Source organism: Salvelinus alpinus, chromosome 15, assembly GCF_045679555.1.
Source record: "Salvelinus alpinus chromosome 15, SLU_Salpinus.1, whole genome shotgun sequence".
Lineage (NCBI taxonomy): Eukaryota > Metazoa > Chordata > Actinopteri > Salmoniformes > Salmonidae > Salvelinus > Salvelinus alpinus.
This window is the reverse complement of record NC_092100.1, coordinates 29,811,389-29,828,390: the sequence shown is the minus strand read 5'-3', so window position 1 is coordinate 29,828,390 and position 17,002 is coordinate 29,811,389. Positions and strand designations below refer to the sequence as shown.

Sequence of the window (17,002 nt, the reverse complement as noted above, 5' to 3'; positions counted from 1 at the left end):
ACTGTTTTATTCTCTTTCTGTTGTCTGGTAGTCGAAACGAGAGTGTGAAAAGTCTGGACAACCCCTGCCTCTCGCTCTCTTCTCTCTCCAGTTAATGTTACCTCTCCCGACTCTTACTGACACCTACCCATGAGTAACGCTCTGAGCAACGATCAAAATTGGACATCCATGGATGTTGAAGGTTGTTGAAATTTGGTCAGTCCAACCTGGCCTTGATTTCAACATCCACAAACGTTGTTTTTTGAGCTGGACCGGCCTTGATTTCAACGTCCACAAACGTTGTTTTTGAGCTGGACCGGCCTTGATTTCAACGTCCACAAACGTTGTTTTTGAGCTGGACCGGCCTTGATTTCAACGTCCATAGACGTCCATGATTGGTGACCGGACCAAATCTGAACCAATCATAGACGTCTACGTTTTACATGTTTGGACAGCACAGTACAGTGAAGCGCTGTAGAGTACAGTACAGTCAAGAAAAGTAGCGTATAATATATTGTACTGAACTCTACTGTGATGTCCAAACTTGTGAAATATAGACGTCTATGATTGGTTCAGATTTCGTCTGGTCCAGACCAACCAAATTTGGTCTTGTTTGGGTGCGGAGCTCTTTAGAATAATAGCCAGTATGTAGAATAATACCCATATATGCAAAGGATGATATTGTATATTTCAACCTTTGTTTACCTATTCAGGATACGTCACCATGAATACAATGACAGTCATATTCATAATTATGCATTACTGTGTAGTACAGATCAGGGACCCATTAAGTAATTCTGTTACCCAAATTCTGTTACCGGGTGTACATCCACTTCACTTACTATAGTTCAATAACCAAAACAGATTTTTTTTAACTGAAGGTGTTATGTCGCATCTGACACCCCATTCTTTATGCAGATGTATTTTAATCTTAATTCGGAGCAGATATTTAAGGGGTTTTGGAAAACATGGTTGCATTAAAAACTGAGGGAGATTTTAACGCAATTCTGTTACCAAACTTTGCATCTGCACAGTTCTTTTGTTTTTCTGTGTAAATTGTTTAAAGTAGTCCTTGTTCATAGATTTGTATGTACGGGTTAATTAACTTTGAAATTAGTGGTTTTTGTTTGGCATACATGTTGAAGTGAAAAATCTGAGTCTCAGCGTAATTCTGTTACCGTGGAATTGCCCTCATGGAAAGGCTAAAAATAGAAGTGATTAATGTTGCTGCTGAAATCAAAAGTGATTATAAATACACTGCTTCTCTATTAGTTGTAATGACTGTGGTAATGCATGACTGGTTGATTAGTGTATTTGTACAATATGGCAATGAAGATGGCCGTGCGTTACAGACAGATATACAGTATAGAGGCACAGCTCCACTTACATAGATAGACATGTCCTGTGTGGCATGGCCCACAGATACTTTTGTATATACAGTATAGTGTATGTGGACACCCTTTCAAATGAGTGGATAAGCTATTTCAGCCACACCCGTTGCTGACAGGTGTATAAAATTCGAGCACACAGCCATGAAATCTCCTTACACAAACATTGCCAGTAGAATGGCCTTACTGAAGAGCTGTGACTTTCAATGTGGTACTGTCATCAGATGCCACCTTTCCAACAAGTCAGTTAGTCAAATTTCTGCCCTGCTAGAGCTGCCCTGGGCAATTGTAAGTGCTGTTTTTGTGAAGTGGAAACCTCTAGGAGCAACAACACTACCGAGTTCCAAACTGCCTCTGGAAGCAACGTCAGCACAATAACTTCTCGTCAGGAACTTAATGAAACGGGTTTCCATGGCCAAGCAGCCGCACACAAGCTTAAAATCACCATGCGCAATGCCAAGCGTCGGCTGGAGTGGTGTAAAGCTCGCCACCATTGGACTCTGGTGCAGTGGAAACGTGTTTTCTGTAGTGATTAATCACACTTCACCATCTGGCAGTCCGACGTACAAATCTGGGTTTGGCGGATGCCAGGAGAACGCTACCTGCCCCAAAGCATAGTGCCAACTGTAAAGTTTGGTGGCTGATGAATAATGGTCTGGGGCTGTTTTTAATGGTTCAGGCTTGGCCCCTTAGTCCCAGTGAAGGGAAATCTTAACGCTACAGCATACAATGACATTCTTGACAATTCTGTGCTTCCAACTTTATGCCAACAGTGGGGAAGGCCCTTTCCGGGTTTCAGCATAATGCCCCCGTGCACAAAGCGAGGTCCATACAGAAATGGTACATCGAGATCGGTGTGGAAGAACTTGACTGGCCCGCCCAGAACCCTGACCTCAACCCCATCAAACACCTTCGGGATGAATTGGAACGTCAACTGCGAGCCAGGCCTAATTGCCCAACATCAGGGCCCAACCTCACTAATGCTCTTGTGGCTGAACGGAAGCAAGTCCCCCCAGCAATGTCCCAACATCTAGTGGAAAGCCTTCCCAGAAGAGTGGAGGCTGTTATAGCAGCAAAAGGGGGGATCTATTCCATATTAATGCCCATGATTTTGGAATGAGATATTTGACGAGCAGGTGTCCACATACTTGCTACTCATGTAGTGTACTTCTTAGCAGCACTGTGACTGGCCTTTAAGTGTTGTGTTATCAACCAGCAAAAAGGGATAGCTTACAGTCTCACACACACACACACACACACACACACACACACACACAGGGGTTGTGTAAGCTCTCTAGGCTACTCCTGGGAGCTGTCACAATTATGAGCTGGATGGAATGGCGAGACTGTGACAGCCTCACTATACTGACCCTGACATTACTTTGCTGCCAGAGTGTTCCAGGCTAAGTGAACTCCATTTTTCTGACTAGTTTGGCATTCATGTATACAGCTATGAAGGGTACTTGGAAGCGCTCTAAGATTTCATGTCACAGGATTTAAGTATGAATTTGCATGAATATTATTGTAAATAGAGGTAGGATTGACAGGGAAATGATTGAGGTTTGAAATTCGTACAGATTGAGGCTTTTCAGGGTCCATGGGGAGAGAAGCCTCAACCTTTTCAGATTGACAGTTGTGGGATGTTTGTGGTGCACTGTACTGACTGCAACACAACATTTTGCTCCTTCTGTAGGCCATGGGAAGAACCATAAGGATGCCGCGTCTGTGCGTGCCACTCATCCCATACCAGCCGCCTGTGGGATCTACTACTTTGAAGTGAAGATTGTCAGTAAGGGCAGGGATGGGTATGTATTTGCTGATAGTTAGTACCCCTAATGTTCTAACCTCAAACTTGTCATTATTACACCACGATCTGTTTACTCATGTTAGCTATTACTGTAGGCCTATCTCTATTTCTGCAGTGGAAAATGGCATGTTGAGAAACTAAAGAGAGTAGTAAATAAAGGAAAGCAACTTTGGGTCTGAAAGGATTAATCAGTCCAGCTATTGACCCATATCAGACTGACTCATGTTGTCTAAGCTAATGATGTCTCTGACCTTTGACCTCCTGTTGTTGTCTCCAGGTACATGGGGATTGGTCTGTCTGCCCAGGGGGTCAACATGAACAGACTGCCTGGTGAGTATGAGGGAAGGTAGAGCGATGGCAGAAGGGAAAGCTGTGAGTCAGTATGGGATGAGTGTGGGTTTTGGAGGTCAGAGGGTTCACAGCAAGAACCCTGCCCTGCCTATAATCTCTGCTGGATTGGTTTAGGATTGAAGGACAAGGGGTAGTAGTCAGTGTGTGCTTTGGTTGTGCGACTGTAATAGATTGTGGACAACTACATGTGTTTTTTTTAAATACAACTCTAAAATTAACCCAACTAAAAAATTAAAACATGTTATCTTCAGATGGATCTCCTCACACCATCACTGCAGCAGTGACTGATGTGATTCTCGATATAAAAAAACACATCATATGGTTCAGTTTTTACTATTCAAGGGGCACAGTTTCAAGGTGTTAATCTTTTGCATGTGGTTTGCTACGTTTTAGAGTGCCATGGTAATCTATATCCAGATTTATGTTTCCAGATTTACCGTCTTTCATCTGGAGTGCCTGGATGGATTTAGATTCCATGTCACATTGAAACCATGTGTAGTGATGTCTCCCAGAGTGTCTGGCTGTTCCAGAACATGCATGGCTTGTTTGAGCACAGCCATTAGTAATGACAGGATGAAATGTAACATGTGAAATACCAGCAAGTACCTTTTTTCCTCCACATAAAAGCTTTCAGTGTATGTATGAAGGTCAGGTGATAGTGGAGCTGCCACAGGCAGGGTGGCTGGCTCACATTCATTGAAGAGGAAGGGAGAAATAAACAAATAATTGTTGATAATTTAATTTAAAGAAATCCGCTTAAGGCCATCTCATCCTCAATACAGTATACAGTCTGGGCCCAAATGGAATTTTCCTCAATTAGAAATTCTACAATAGAGTTACAAATAGGCCTACTGTTGAATGGTCAGAACATAGATCAAATTGGTCTGTGTGCAGCACACTGATACAGTGAATGAACCCATCCAAGCAGAAACTCATGCCAAGGCCTGATGAGATTGGATTGAATGTAACCAAACAGGCTAGTAGATGAGTGTTTTTGCCACCAAACAGAGCGGAGATGTGAGCGGTATCACTGCATAAATACAGGGCCATCTGCACCCTGGCCTGGCCCACTGCTCAGCAGTAATTTGTTAATCAAACACTCTTTCTTTCATCACCAGTTGAACAGACAATGGGGGTTAAGCAGAAAGTACATGTAGATTTAATACATTCTTGCATAATTCCATCAAATTCTCTCTCGCCCTTTCCCCCACCCTCATGCACGTGAAGATGTCACTGATTGGTACAGTGGCTGCTGGGGACACAAGACAGGTTGGAAGAGGGTTGGCATATTGCTGCCGAGGGGCTAACTTTGGCACATGGGGAGCTACAGTATGTTTTCCCTTGTGCACTGATGCAATTCCCTGCCTATTAGATCATTCCTCCATGCTGCTCTGACCAATAATATGAACCCTGCCTCAGGCTGTGTCACCTGCCTATTGGGTTCTCCATGGCGCCGGAGGCCTTTGGAATGCTTTGGACTCATCCAGCCAATTCTACATGCTCTTGCTGACTACAACTGCTGTTTATTCTCTCCCAGCTCAAATGTATCTCTGTTACACAATGGTTGGAATATGGTGGAAATGGCAGCCTGTGTGTGTGTGAGAGTTTAGTTGCATGAACATATTGTTTATGAAGATTTATTTACGTTTCTAGTACATTATATGCCAATGGACTTCAGTACATTTCTGTGACCGTGTGGGTGTATGGTCTGGTTCTGGCTGGAATAGTTTTAATATTCCCTGTTGACCTCTGTGTGTCTGATCCCATAGTGGAGCCCTGCCCATTTCATTAGCATGAAGGGAACACTGAGCCCAGCTTTAGGACCAATATCCCTGTCAGCGCTGCTCTGCAGATTCATCTAATACCTCACAGTTCTCACACACAACCTACTTTCTCTGTGCCACTTTCACTTTTTGGTTGGTGACAGACACTGATTGAGCAGACAATACTCTCACTGCACACACACATAGACCACACACAAACCCATGCACTGACTTGAAGATCTACCATCCACATCTCCCTCTGCACACAGTCTACTCTCCTTCCCCGTCCCTATTGATACCATGCACATACATCATATGTACTGCTCTGTTTGAGTATGACTCATCAGTCAGTGCTCCTATTCAGAGACGGATGCCTCTCGCTGGCCACCCATAGAATTGCACATGCTACACAGGACAGGAGTGGGGATATCCTAATTCGAAAGAGACCATTTGTCAGGCTCAGCACCACCCCATGTCACAGTGTCTTTATGGGGATTATATTACTCATCACACTGCTGGGGTCACCCATCTCACTCCTTCCCCTCTCAAATGTATGAGTAGCACTGCCCTAACCATGACCTGATGCATATTAATCTAGCTAGATTTGAGATGTGAAAGTGTTAGTTCAATATGTCTTGCTTTTCTCTGTCGTTTCCTCCAGGTTGTTAATCTGTAATATTCAATATTCATACCATGGGTCTAGATTTCCTCTAATCACTTCTGCCTTGTTTCCTATCCCAGGTTGGGACAAGCACTCATATGGTTACCATGGCGACGATGGACACTCCTTCTGTTCTTCAGGGACTGGCCAACCATATGGCCCAACCTTCACCACAGGCGATGTGATTGGCTGCTGTGTGAACCTAATTAACAACACCTGTTTCTACACCAAGAACGGCATCAGTCTAGGTGAGAACTGCGTACCAACAGTGCAGGGTAGAAAACATCCAAGTTAATTGTTATATGAAATTACAATATGCTTCACCCATTTGAAATGTTCCCAGGCAATTTATACGATTCTGTTTACTTGGTTGCAGATTATAACATTTAAAATTTCTTCCAGTCCATTAACACTTTTCTCTCTGTTTGTTCTCCAGGTGTAGCCTTTACAGATCTCCCTGTGAGTATTACACTGAAATGTGGACATGTTCAATGTCAAGGACTTCTGTTGCAATCAGTAGTGGTAGCTTTGCTGCTTCCATTAGTGGCGATGATATGAAAGTCCTACATTATTCACGGTTGCCATGCCATCAAATTATCAAGTGATCAAAATGAATGGCAAGTTCTTCCTATTATGGCCAGAGGGGGAATGTGTTTTCACACCTCTCCCTTTACCCACAGCCCAACCTTTACCCCACAGTGGGCCTGCAGACTCCAGGAGAGATTGTGGATGCTAACTTTGGCCAGCAGCCCTTTGTGTTTGACATTGAGGACTATATGAGTGAATGGAGGGCAAAGATCCACGGCATGATCGCCCGCTTCCCCATCGGAGAGAGACTGGGAGAGTGGCAGGCAGTGCTTCAGAAGTAAGGGATCCATACCCACACCACAATTATCACTAGGGCTGTTGCGGTGGCTGTATTACCACCACACCAGCGGTCACGAGTCATGAATGCAGTCAAATTCCACGTGACCGTTTAATCACAGTAATTAGGCTTCTCCAAGCTCTGATGCTGCTGATGGTCATTAGTAGCCTACCAAAGATATATTATTTAGTATATGTAAAGATTAAATCAACAATAGTCTGATGGGTGACAATATTAGTCTTGTGAATTATATATTATGACTTATATTATGATGCCCAGCATAAGAAACAACCTTTTTTTGTGACTTTTTCGAATCCTAGTCACACACCTCATGTAGCCTAGCCCATAGGCCTATATGTTTTAATGAGGTTTGTATCACAACTAAAGTAGCCAAATAACTTAATATAATTAAGCACATTAATCCGCTTTACAAGGGATGTAGAGCCTAACTGGCATATATAAGCAGTATGTGAGTTTCAAGTTTGGGGAAGATCATTTTCACCATAAAAATGCACCTTTTATAATAAAAGCATATATGCATAATCGCATTTGCAGTCATTTTTGATAATGGTGTTTTCTGCTAATTGAACATTTGCGCTTATAGCCTACTACCATGTGGTTGTATTAATTTGGGATCTATCTCATCCCACAACTGTCCCAGACTATGTTTAGAATATTTATTTCTTACACAGAATAGAACAGGTCGACCTTTGTACTATGGGGGATAGTAGATTGACATAGGCTAGTGCTTTTGCTGTTTGTTCGGCGTACTCATCTTGTTGGCTGACGAAAAGTAAATGTGGACAGTTCTTCCAACATCTTCAATATGCACCTCGGAATTGGATAAGGAGGCTCCCAGTTGCGTCCCCGATGTGTCTGTCTTCACTTGTAGCTTGTGAGAAAGACCCGATCACGTGATGGAGCGCGAAGCACTCCGGGAGAAGGGCACAATGGCCGCTGGCCGCAAAAGGCATGGCATTTTTTAGGGTGCATTATGGCCACACAAAGGGGATGCCGCGTGAAATTCTAGGCGTTATGAAGTGCTTCTCCAATTGTGAATGAGAGACTATTGGAGTGTGTATAGCCTGTGCAAAAAACTAAGCAAAGCTTAGAATCTCATCATGCGACCTTAAAATGTATTAAAAATCAAAACATACAGCCCAACGTTTGTAAATTTACATTGAAAACTCTAAATTAAGCATATAGGAGTACCTATTTCTTTGTTAACCGCTCAACACAGAATAGCCACATGTGCTCACTCCCTCAAATCGTTTGGAGAAAATATCCTTTCTATTTTATTCCGCTTTGTTGAATTGTATTCTTCATACTATAAAATTATTCAAAGTAAATCTTGTCTGCTAAATTAACTAGTGTAGCCCACAGCCATTTGGCATAGCCACATCAGAACCTAACATAAGGACAACTCGGAGTATGCTATTCTGTTCTTCTGAAATAGACTACATTTTCTTCATATCATGCTTCTTTAGACGTCTCTAAAATAAATAATGGATTTAATGTGAAGGTGTAGGCTATATTACATAGATTTATTTGATTTTTATTTATTTTTTAAAATGTTGATGTTCCCAAGATCAGTGGCTTGTAGACCACTGTGGAAGCCTGGAGATGCTAAATGTGTTTGCTAATTAACGGTCAGTTACTGTGAGACCGACTGTTATTTGCTTGACAATCACCGGCTGACGGAATTTTGTGACCGCCACAGCCCTACTTATCACCCACCCTAACAGACTACTTTGTCTTTCTCTGTACTACTGTAAGGCTAAATCATGTATTTGATTATTTCAGCATGGTATCCACCTACCTGGTGCATCATGGGTACTGTGCCACAGCCACAGCCTTTGCCAGGGCTACAGAAACCTTGATCCAGGAGGACCAGACCTCCATAAAGAACAGACAGAGTGAGAACCACACAAAGGCTCCACGCTGACAATACCACGGAAACACTGAGGACCAATCATTGTCATTAATTTTCCCCACAGTCATCCATCCAATCAGTTTAATGGTAACATGCATATTTTTGTCAACAGGAATACAGAAGCTGGTATTGGCAGGGAGGGTTGGCGAGGCCATCGAAACCACACAGCAGCTGTACCCTGGGCTCCTAGAACACAACTCCAATTTACTGTTCATGTTGAAGTGAGCAGCCTTGAACCCAACTATGGGACTCTCATGAGTGTTTATTGAAGGGCTAAATGGAGGAGTATTGGAATTGTGGGGCTTAGATAAGCACTGCTGGTCTTGTAGTGCCTTTGCAGGCTCCGTCACATGCAATACAACCCTAGAAGCACTTAGCAGTAAAGCTGTGGCCTGCTTCCCAGCTGTGTGTTTATGGCACAAAGACATTAGATTAATAAATACTGTGATCCGATGAGAAGCAGACACAAGAAAGCCAGTATTTATGTCTCTTATAGAGGTAGAAAGGAGCTTGTTGTAGCAATAGAGGAGTGTTACACAGAGAGGGGGCAGGGTGAGCACAAGGTCACAGTTGTTGCCGCTGAGGGAACTCATGATTTGATTGGTCATGCCTGTTGCTCCATTTTGTCATGGAAGAGGAGTGAACAGAGCGGTTGCTGATCTGTTTGACATTCATCCAATGGTAATGACATGTATCCATAAAGCCAGATACTCATACTCTGGAACCAGTCTGACTTGTTCCTGTTGCATTTATATATTTCAGGGTACAAAGACATGATCTTACGTGGCCACACCTTTGCCGACCTCTGAAAGCAATTGAAGTATTGCAATAACAATTGTGTTCAGACTGCATGAGATATCAGACAGTTAAGCAGAATGTAGTGGTTGATATCTAATAGTACAATGTATTCCTGGATAAACAATGTCAGACATAGGTTGTAGAGTAGTGATGAGACTCTTAGATGGATAGTGGAGTGGTTGTGAATGATGTCAGAGTGAGACTAATACAAAAACATTTCAAGTCATTTAGAAGATGCTCTTATCCATAGCGACTCAGTGCATTCCTTCTCCGCAGTCGTAGTACAGTCAAGCACATTTTTCTTTAATACAGTAGTTATCCACAAAGTCAGCGCTAGTATGAAAAGACAAGTGTGAGTGTTAGTGCAAAGAAGGCGAGGGTGTTAGCCATTTGTTTGAGTGTCGAAATAGAGTGAATGTCAGGCAGATTAATAGTTGCCCGTATCTCCCAGGTGTCGGCAGTTTGTGGAGATGGTGAACGGTACAGACAGTGAGGTACGATGCTTCAGTGTCCGCTCCCCCAAGTCCCAGGACAGCTACCCTGGCTCCCCCAGCCTGAGCCCCCGACATGGAGCCACCAACCCCCATCTGCACAGCGCAGGTAAGGGAAACACCTGCAAATCTACCTATCCACCCTACACACTCCTACTTACCTATCCATCCACGTAGTGTGTTACACAATCCTCTCTCTTATCACTTTGTATCTGTTGTATCTGTTTCACCCTGGTTCTCTGTCCACTCCAGGAGCAGACAGCCCAACATGCAGTAACGGGGTCACCCCTCCCAACAAGAACAAGAGCCACAACAAGTACCCTGGTGTCAGCTCTGCCTCCTCCTCCTCCTCTTCCTCCCCTTCCTCTGTTAACTACTCTGAGTCCAACTCCACTGACTCCACCAAGTCCCAGCCTCACAGTGGCACCAGCAACCAGGAGACCAGGTGTGTGGCAAGGCAAGGGTTTCTCTGTTTAGTAATGTATTTCTGTTTTTACTGGGGTGTCTGTCATCTGTGTCCGTGAATGTGAGAGAGAGGCAAACCATCTGTGGTATAATGACGTTCTGTATGGATGAGTGAACCTGACTGTGGGTCCTCTGCAGTGACAGTGAGATGGAGATCGAGGCAGAGCACTACACTAATGGGGTGGCGGAGAACTCCTCTACTCGGATCATGAACGGCACCTACAAGCATCAAGAAATCCTGCAGGCTGAGGACGGCAGCCTGGGCAATGGAGTGGCAGGTACAGGCACTTGACACACACACAATTCCTATTTTGATTGTCAGGTGCAAGTGTAAAATACACTCTCAGTCCGCGGCTGGCCTCTGACCCTGTGTGTGTGTGTCCCTCCTTCCTTGGAGAAGACAGCTGTGCCTCCAGACAGCTGTGTGGAGGGAACCAGGCAGCCACAGAGAGGATGATCCAGTTTGGCCGTGAGCTGCAGGGCCTCAACGAGCAGCTGTGCCGGGAATATGGCAAGAACGCCACACACAAGAAGATGCTGCAGGTACCGGGGGGGGGGGGACAGGCCTGGGAGGTTTCACACAAAATATGACTGGTACACTGTGTGACTATGACTCACAAATTATATAGTTGTCAACCACCGCCCTGGGGCATGTTTTGTTATGCTGCAATACAATGACTTGCAGGATTTCCAAGGGCGGCAGTGGTTAAGAGCGTTGTGCAAGTAACCGGTTTGAATCCCCGAGCCGGTAAGGAGCAAAAATCTGCCATTCTGCCCTTGAGCAAGGCAGTTAACCCCGAACAACGCCTGCTCCCGAGTGCCGACGATGTCGATTTAAAGTAGCCCCCCGCACCTCTCTGAGTCAGAGGAGTTGGGTTAAATGTGGAAGACACATTTCAGTTGAATGCATTCAGTTGTACAACTGACTAGGTATTCCTTTTCCCTTCTGAGCTGTTTACACACATCTACTTGTATATGGCCATTGGGTCGGCAACAGGCCCGCAAGAGGTTTTTTCGTTTTTGGTCAGAAAAGACTGTAAAAACCCCAGGAATTCAGCTAAAAATTTGTTTAATTTAGGGAATCTGTTCCCAAGAGACGTGTGATCGTGTCTCAATGTAATTCAAGGTATAAAATGATTGTTATTTTCAAATACAATCTCTTTTTAGGCTTAGTTGTGGTCAATTTCCAGTGTGACAAATTATTATAATTATGTTCCGGCACCTCGACTCTCCACTCTGACAAAACAAACCGTCCCGCGGCTGAATGTAGTTGCCTACCCCTGGTCTAATGATGTTCCCTCTGTTTACGACAGACCATTCAACTGCTTCCAAATCATAGTCATTAATATGGGCTATTCTGCTTGAACTGGTTACAATGTTTTCTTTCTTTCTCTTTATCTCCCTCTCTCTTTTACCACAGGATGCATTCAGTCTATTAGCATATTCAGATCCCTGGAACTGCCCAGTTGGGCAACAGCTAGACCCAATGCAGAGAGAAAATATCTGCTCTGCTCTCAACAGCGCCATCTTGGGTAAGGCTAAGTTTCACACACACAATGTCATGAAAGCACACTGTAGATGTTTTTTTTACTCGCGCTCACAAGTTCTTTTTCTTTTTCTACAATGGTAGTGTGTGTTAACTCTCTTCTAATGAAACATGCTGTATAAGTTTGAGTCACACCGGTGGAGGCTGCTGAGAGGAGGACCGCTCATAATAATGGCTGGAATGGAGTGGTATCAACCACATGGAATCCACGTCTTTGATGTGTTCGATACCATTCCATTGACTCCATTCTAGCCATTACTATGAGCCGTCCTCCCCTCAGCAGCCTCTACTGAGTCGCACATGCTTCGTTAATGTACACACTCTGATGATCTCTGTGTTGTCTTTTGACCCCTCAGAGTCTCAGAACTTGCCTAAGCAGCCCCCTCTGATGCTGGCTGTAGGTCAGGCCACAGAGTGTGTCCAGCTCATGGCCAGGGTCCGCTCAGGCTCCTGTTCCTTCGCCAGAGTTGACAGCTTTTTGCACTAGCCCCAGTCCAGGTGAGTCTGCACGGACACCCACACATAACGACTCTCCCCTTCTAGCAGCATGTCAATGATTGTTGAGCCTATAGGGAAAGTTTATGGAACATTTTTGACTACACATGGCCCATGCTGTTATCATCAACATGATCAAACAGGATTGTAAGGTTACAGTTTGGAGTACAGAAATAGTGTTGAACAGATTACAATACAGTAGTTCCAAAATTGTTTCTTTCATCCTTAAGGCAATGTTCAGGACTACAAAGAAGAGGACTTTCCAATGGGTTGCCAGATGACTGAGGAGATCATGTGTTTGAATTGGTGTGTCGCTTGCCATTTGGCAGAAGCAGGATGTGCAGGGGAATGAGTAGAACATGAGGAGAAAGCTTGTTTTTAATTTAGTATTATCAAATACAAAATGTGTGACACTATTTAAAGATAATTAATTATTATTCTGTTTATCTAGTCATTTTCAAGTTTTTATTTGGTCAGTTTGTTGTGCTCATCTTGAAAAAAATTATCGAATTCCGTTTTTGTTTTTATGAGTGGATTTGAATTCCCTACACAGTATTTTAAAGATGTTCATCATATCAAATAAATTCACATTGGCATGCTTTGTCGTTACCAAGCAAAATACTCTGGTTTCTCATTCAGAACTTTCACAGGACTTTTGTCATCTCAGTATGGGATATTGTAGAAAGAGGTATGTTTAACCAGCAGTATAGTGGCTCCTATTTAGGACCAGAATTTTTTTGGTTCAAATTCTTACTTCTTAGTATGCCTTTACCCCAAAAATGGGTTTAATGGAAAGTTAAAGGTCTGAATTTGATTCTGAGACTGCACGTGGCTGTAAGCCACTAACCCGCTGGTCACCTTGAAGCCCCAGAAGGTAGCACAAATGAAATAATGACACTGATTCATTTAGGAGTTTCAATATAAGTGTAGTGTATTTCCAATCAAGTTTCTCCACTAGTTTGATGTGTAACATAGGGCTGCGCTTACACAGGCAGCCCAATTCTGAACTTTTTTTCACTAATTGGTCACTAATACATCTTTTGACCCAATCAGATCAGTGCTGAAAAAGATCTGATGTGATCGGTCTAAAGACCAATTAGTGGAAAGAAGATCAGAATTGGGTTGCCTTATGTTACACATAAAACTAATGGAGACACTTGATTGGAAATATACTACACTTGCATACAGTAAAAATACACAGACATACAGTGCTTGGGTAATTTGAATTTGGAAATCAATCCCTGGTTTTTACTTGCTAATTGTATTGAAGATACCTTTATGAAGTCAGATGTTGAATATATACAATATAATGATATTGAACAAAAAAGTGGAACTATTTTCCAAATACAAGGCTTTTAATTTGACCAACTTTTCTAATAACCAATTATTCCAACACTTATTCCACACAGTCAGTCCATCAGTCTTTTCATATTAGTGCTTTGAAAGACCATTGTCTCATCATTGCCAACATGCTTATTCTGGCTTTCTTGCAGTTCTATTTTTCTCACACAGACCCAGTCATTTTTACAAATGTGGCCACAACTTTGTTTCTTGTTTGTTTTTGTTCATTGTATTCACAGTTGAATGTGTTTTGGTCTTTTTCGTTACAGTATGTATTCTCCTATTTAACAGATGTTCTCTTGGCACAGATGTTGATCATTGATGTATTAATCCAGTATTTCAGCCAGCCAGCCAGCAAGAGGCGCTCCACTGTTTGTTGAATGTAGTTTAGCAGATTATATTACATTTATGTTTCAGATTTGCTGCTGGCCACCATGAGATTGATATTGACATCCCCTACACCTGTTAGACATATTGCAATGTGTTTCATTCACTTTTTGACAATCATGTAAAGCATGTTTGTGAAGCAAAGGGCTGGTGGGAGTAGAAATCATCAGCTTGCAGCTTTGTTATTAGTGTTTGGTAGACTTTAATATCCCTTAACATTGTTCACAAAGGCCATTTGGATTTTTTTTACACAATCTTTCCATTTGCACAACATCTATCTGCATCATGGGCTTATACTTGCTAAAATATGTGAAAAACAAGAACAAATACCTTCACTTACTTGTGAGGGTCCTCTTTTGTATTGCAGTAGGAAGCAAAAGAAAGGGCCTCATGACTTTATCCAAAACCTGTGAAAGACAATTGACATACTGGGGCATACTGTCTTTTGAAGCATACCTATACACATCGTAACCCATGTTGGAATCAAGTTTGAGTTATTTTAACTCATGTTGTTCACTTAATTAAGTCTCTAGACGGCCCTATCCGTTCACATGGGGTTTCACTATTCTGTTTAATGGTAATTCAGAATACAACCAGTCCTAGGCTTTCAATATTGGAAGCAGACAGCAGATAGGTATTGATAATAGCTTGACATTATAGCAAATCATGTATCTCTTGGTTTCTTTCAAAAACAGCAAATGGCTTTTTGAACTCAATAGAATAGCCACCCAAAATGTATATTTCCATTTTAAGAGAATTCATTATACAGTAGAATTTTTAACTTGACTAATGTATAGGGATGTGTGTGTAGAAAGGGAAGAATCTGCTGAGCTTCTCCTGGGACTTTTATAGACACACCTACACCTACTGTAGCAAACAACCTCCCAGTTTTCCTTTTCTGTTTTAAATTGGCCTTTGGAGCTATCCATGCTTCAAATGGAGAGGCGAAGGTAATGTAATTAGGAATTAAAAACAAGCTGTGCACAATATACTTCTATTATGATTTAAATTTCATATTGAGTTTAGCATTTGTGAAATGAGTTACCCTGTACTTAGCATGAAACTTTTAAAACCTTAAACAATATTAAAAAAACATACCTATGTACTGGACACATGATAAAGAAATATTGTATTCTGTTTTATTTTGACAGAATTATTTTTATTAAAATACACATCCATAAGCATACTATTTTTGGTCTTGTCATTATTTTGTGGACATACTGCTTTCGAGTGATGGTGACTTGAGGTTGATTTGATTTTTTTTTTTAAACACAAACGTATTACATACATACTTTGTTTGACAAAACAATTCAATTCATTCAAGGGGCTTTATTGGCATGGGAAACATATGTTAACATTGCCAAAGCAAGTGAAGTAGATAATATACAAAACTGAAAAACAAAATGAGCAGTAAACCTCATACTCACAAAACATCTGGCTTATATATACACTATCATGGTTCCAACTGTTGAGCAGAACAGTATGTGGTTAACAGCACACTAGCACCCCGTACTAGTGATTGCTACTACGTAAATCACTAATAAATGAAAGAGCAGGTGGAGAAATGATTAATTGCTGAGTCACACATCAACAAAATATAAAAATGTGTCCTTGACATACGTTTTTGTCAACTCACGACACTACACTTTCAGTAATTGAAGAAGTTGAGGGGTTAGTCAGAAGTGACTTGAGGGGTGGGATGTGTGGAGAGAGGACGCAGCATGTTAGTATTGCAGAGATTAAAGGATCTTGTCCTTTAGAAAGCTTCCTTCGACACTCATTTTGATCCTGAAATAATCAGTCAATTGTTAGGCTGCTGTCTCATCAAATAAGAATTGCATTGTATATCGGCTCTACTAGTGAATCCAGGGCCAGAATATTGCACAACTAAATGAGCCTTAGACCAAATTGTCTTGTTAGACTAATTCAACTGTTTAGAATGTGCTTCTGGATTTCCGGAGGCCTACCTGTTACCGTTGTGGTAACATAACGTAGCAGGCATAAAAGAAACTGGAACATCCGGTTGTTGGGGACATGGCAGAGGCTACCGTTGTGATGTTCTTATCAAACACTTTCATGCAGGAGTCTTGAGTTTCAGAGGTAGCTGAATGATTCAGAGGAGGGAGTGAGGGAAACTTGAGGCTGAATTTCTGGCTCTGGAATGCTGACGTTGATGTAGTTGTATAGGTCTGTTGCTGTCCTTTTCATAAGAAAGCCTAAGCGAGTGGGAGAAGCACAGAACAGAAACGGATACATTATAACTGACTGAGAAACAATCAGTTAAACGTATGAAAACTCACTAAAATAGCAAACATTATTATGGACATATTTTATGGAACACTATAGGTAAACAAAAACATCCCAAATAATTTTGAAACAATGTCAGTAGTAGCCTATATGAAAACCACAAAAATATAATAGAAAGGGCATACAATTGTTGTCACAGCATGTCCAGGGGGCTTTGTGCTCTCAGCTGTTTCTCTCTTCACAAGGGACCTTCCACGCCAGCTGGAATGTTCTGGACCTCCTGCATAGAATACATGTCATACATGCATAATATCACAAATGCATTGGATGTATAATGGCTTACTTGGGGGGGAAATGCAGGCACTCACCTTACCATCTTAAAGCCGTTTTGTAGAAATTGAGAGGTCCACATTCTTTTTCACTTCATTTTCATAAAACGCATGCAGTTGATCATCGCTCCACTACAGTGGCATATTAATCATGAA

At 42.1% G+C, this 17,002-nt stretch overlaps 1 protein-coding gene across 2 annotated transcripts in view; it reads left to right on the top strand.

Annotated features, from left to right (window-relative positions):
* Positions 1–15,456, top strand: part of ranbp10 (RAN binding protein 10) — a 28,959-nt gene extending 13,503 nt beyond the window's left edge. Inside the window, exons 2-15 of one of the 2 annotated variants that reach the window (XM_071343269.1) lie at positions 3,061–3,172; positions 3,452–3,504; positions 6,030–6,197; positions 6,386–6,408; positions 6,630–6,814; positions 8,618–8,730; positions 8,860–8,968; positions 9,997–10,145; positions 10,289–10,481; positions 10,640–10,779; positions 10,899–11,044; positions 11,922–12,033; positions 12,404–12,545; positions 12,773–15,456. In XM_071343269.1, the coding sequence (XP_071199370.1) occupies positions 3,061–3,172; positions 3,452–3,504; positions 6,030–6,197; positions 6,386–6,408; positions 6,630–6,814; positions 8,618–8,730; positions 8,860–8,968; positions 9,997–10,145; positions 10,289–10,481; positions 10,640–10,779; positions 10,899–11,044; positions 11,922–12,033; positions 12,404–12,534 (1,634 nt within the window). In that variant the 3' untranslated portion in view covers positions 12,535–12,545; positions 12,773–15,456. The remainder of the gene's footprint in view (positions 1–3,060; positions 3,173–3,451; positions 3,505–6,029; positions 6,198–6,385; positions 6,409–6,629; positions 6,815–8,617; positions 8,731–8,859; positions 8,969–9,996; positions 10,146–10,288; positions 10,482–10,639; positions 10,780–10,898; positions 11,045–11,921; positions 12,034–12,403; positions 12,546–12,772) is intronic. The other variant, XM_071343270.1, reaches the window with a different exon arrangement.
* The last annotated feature ends 1,546 nt before the right edge of the window (positions 15,457–17,002 follow it).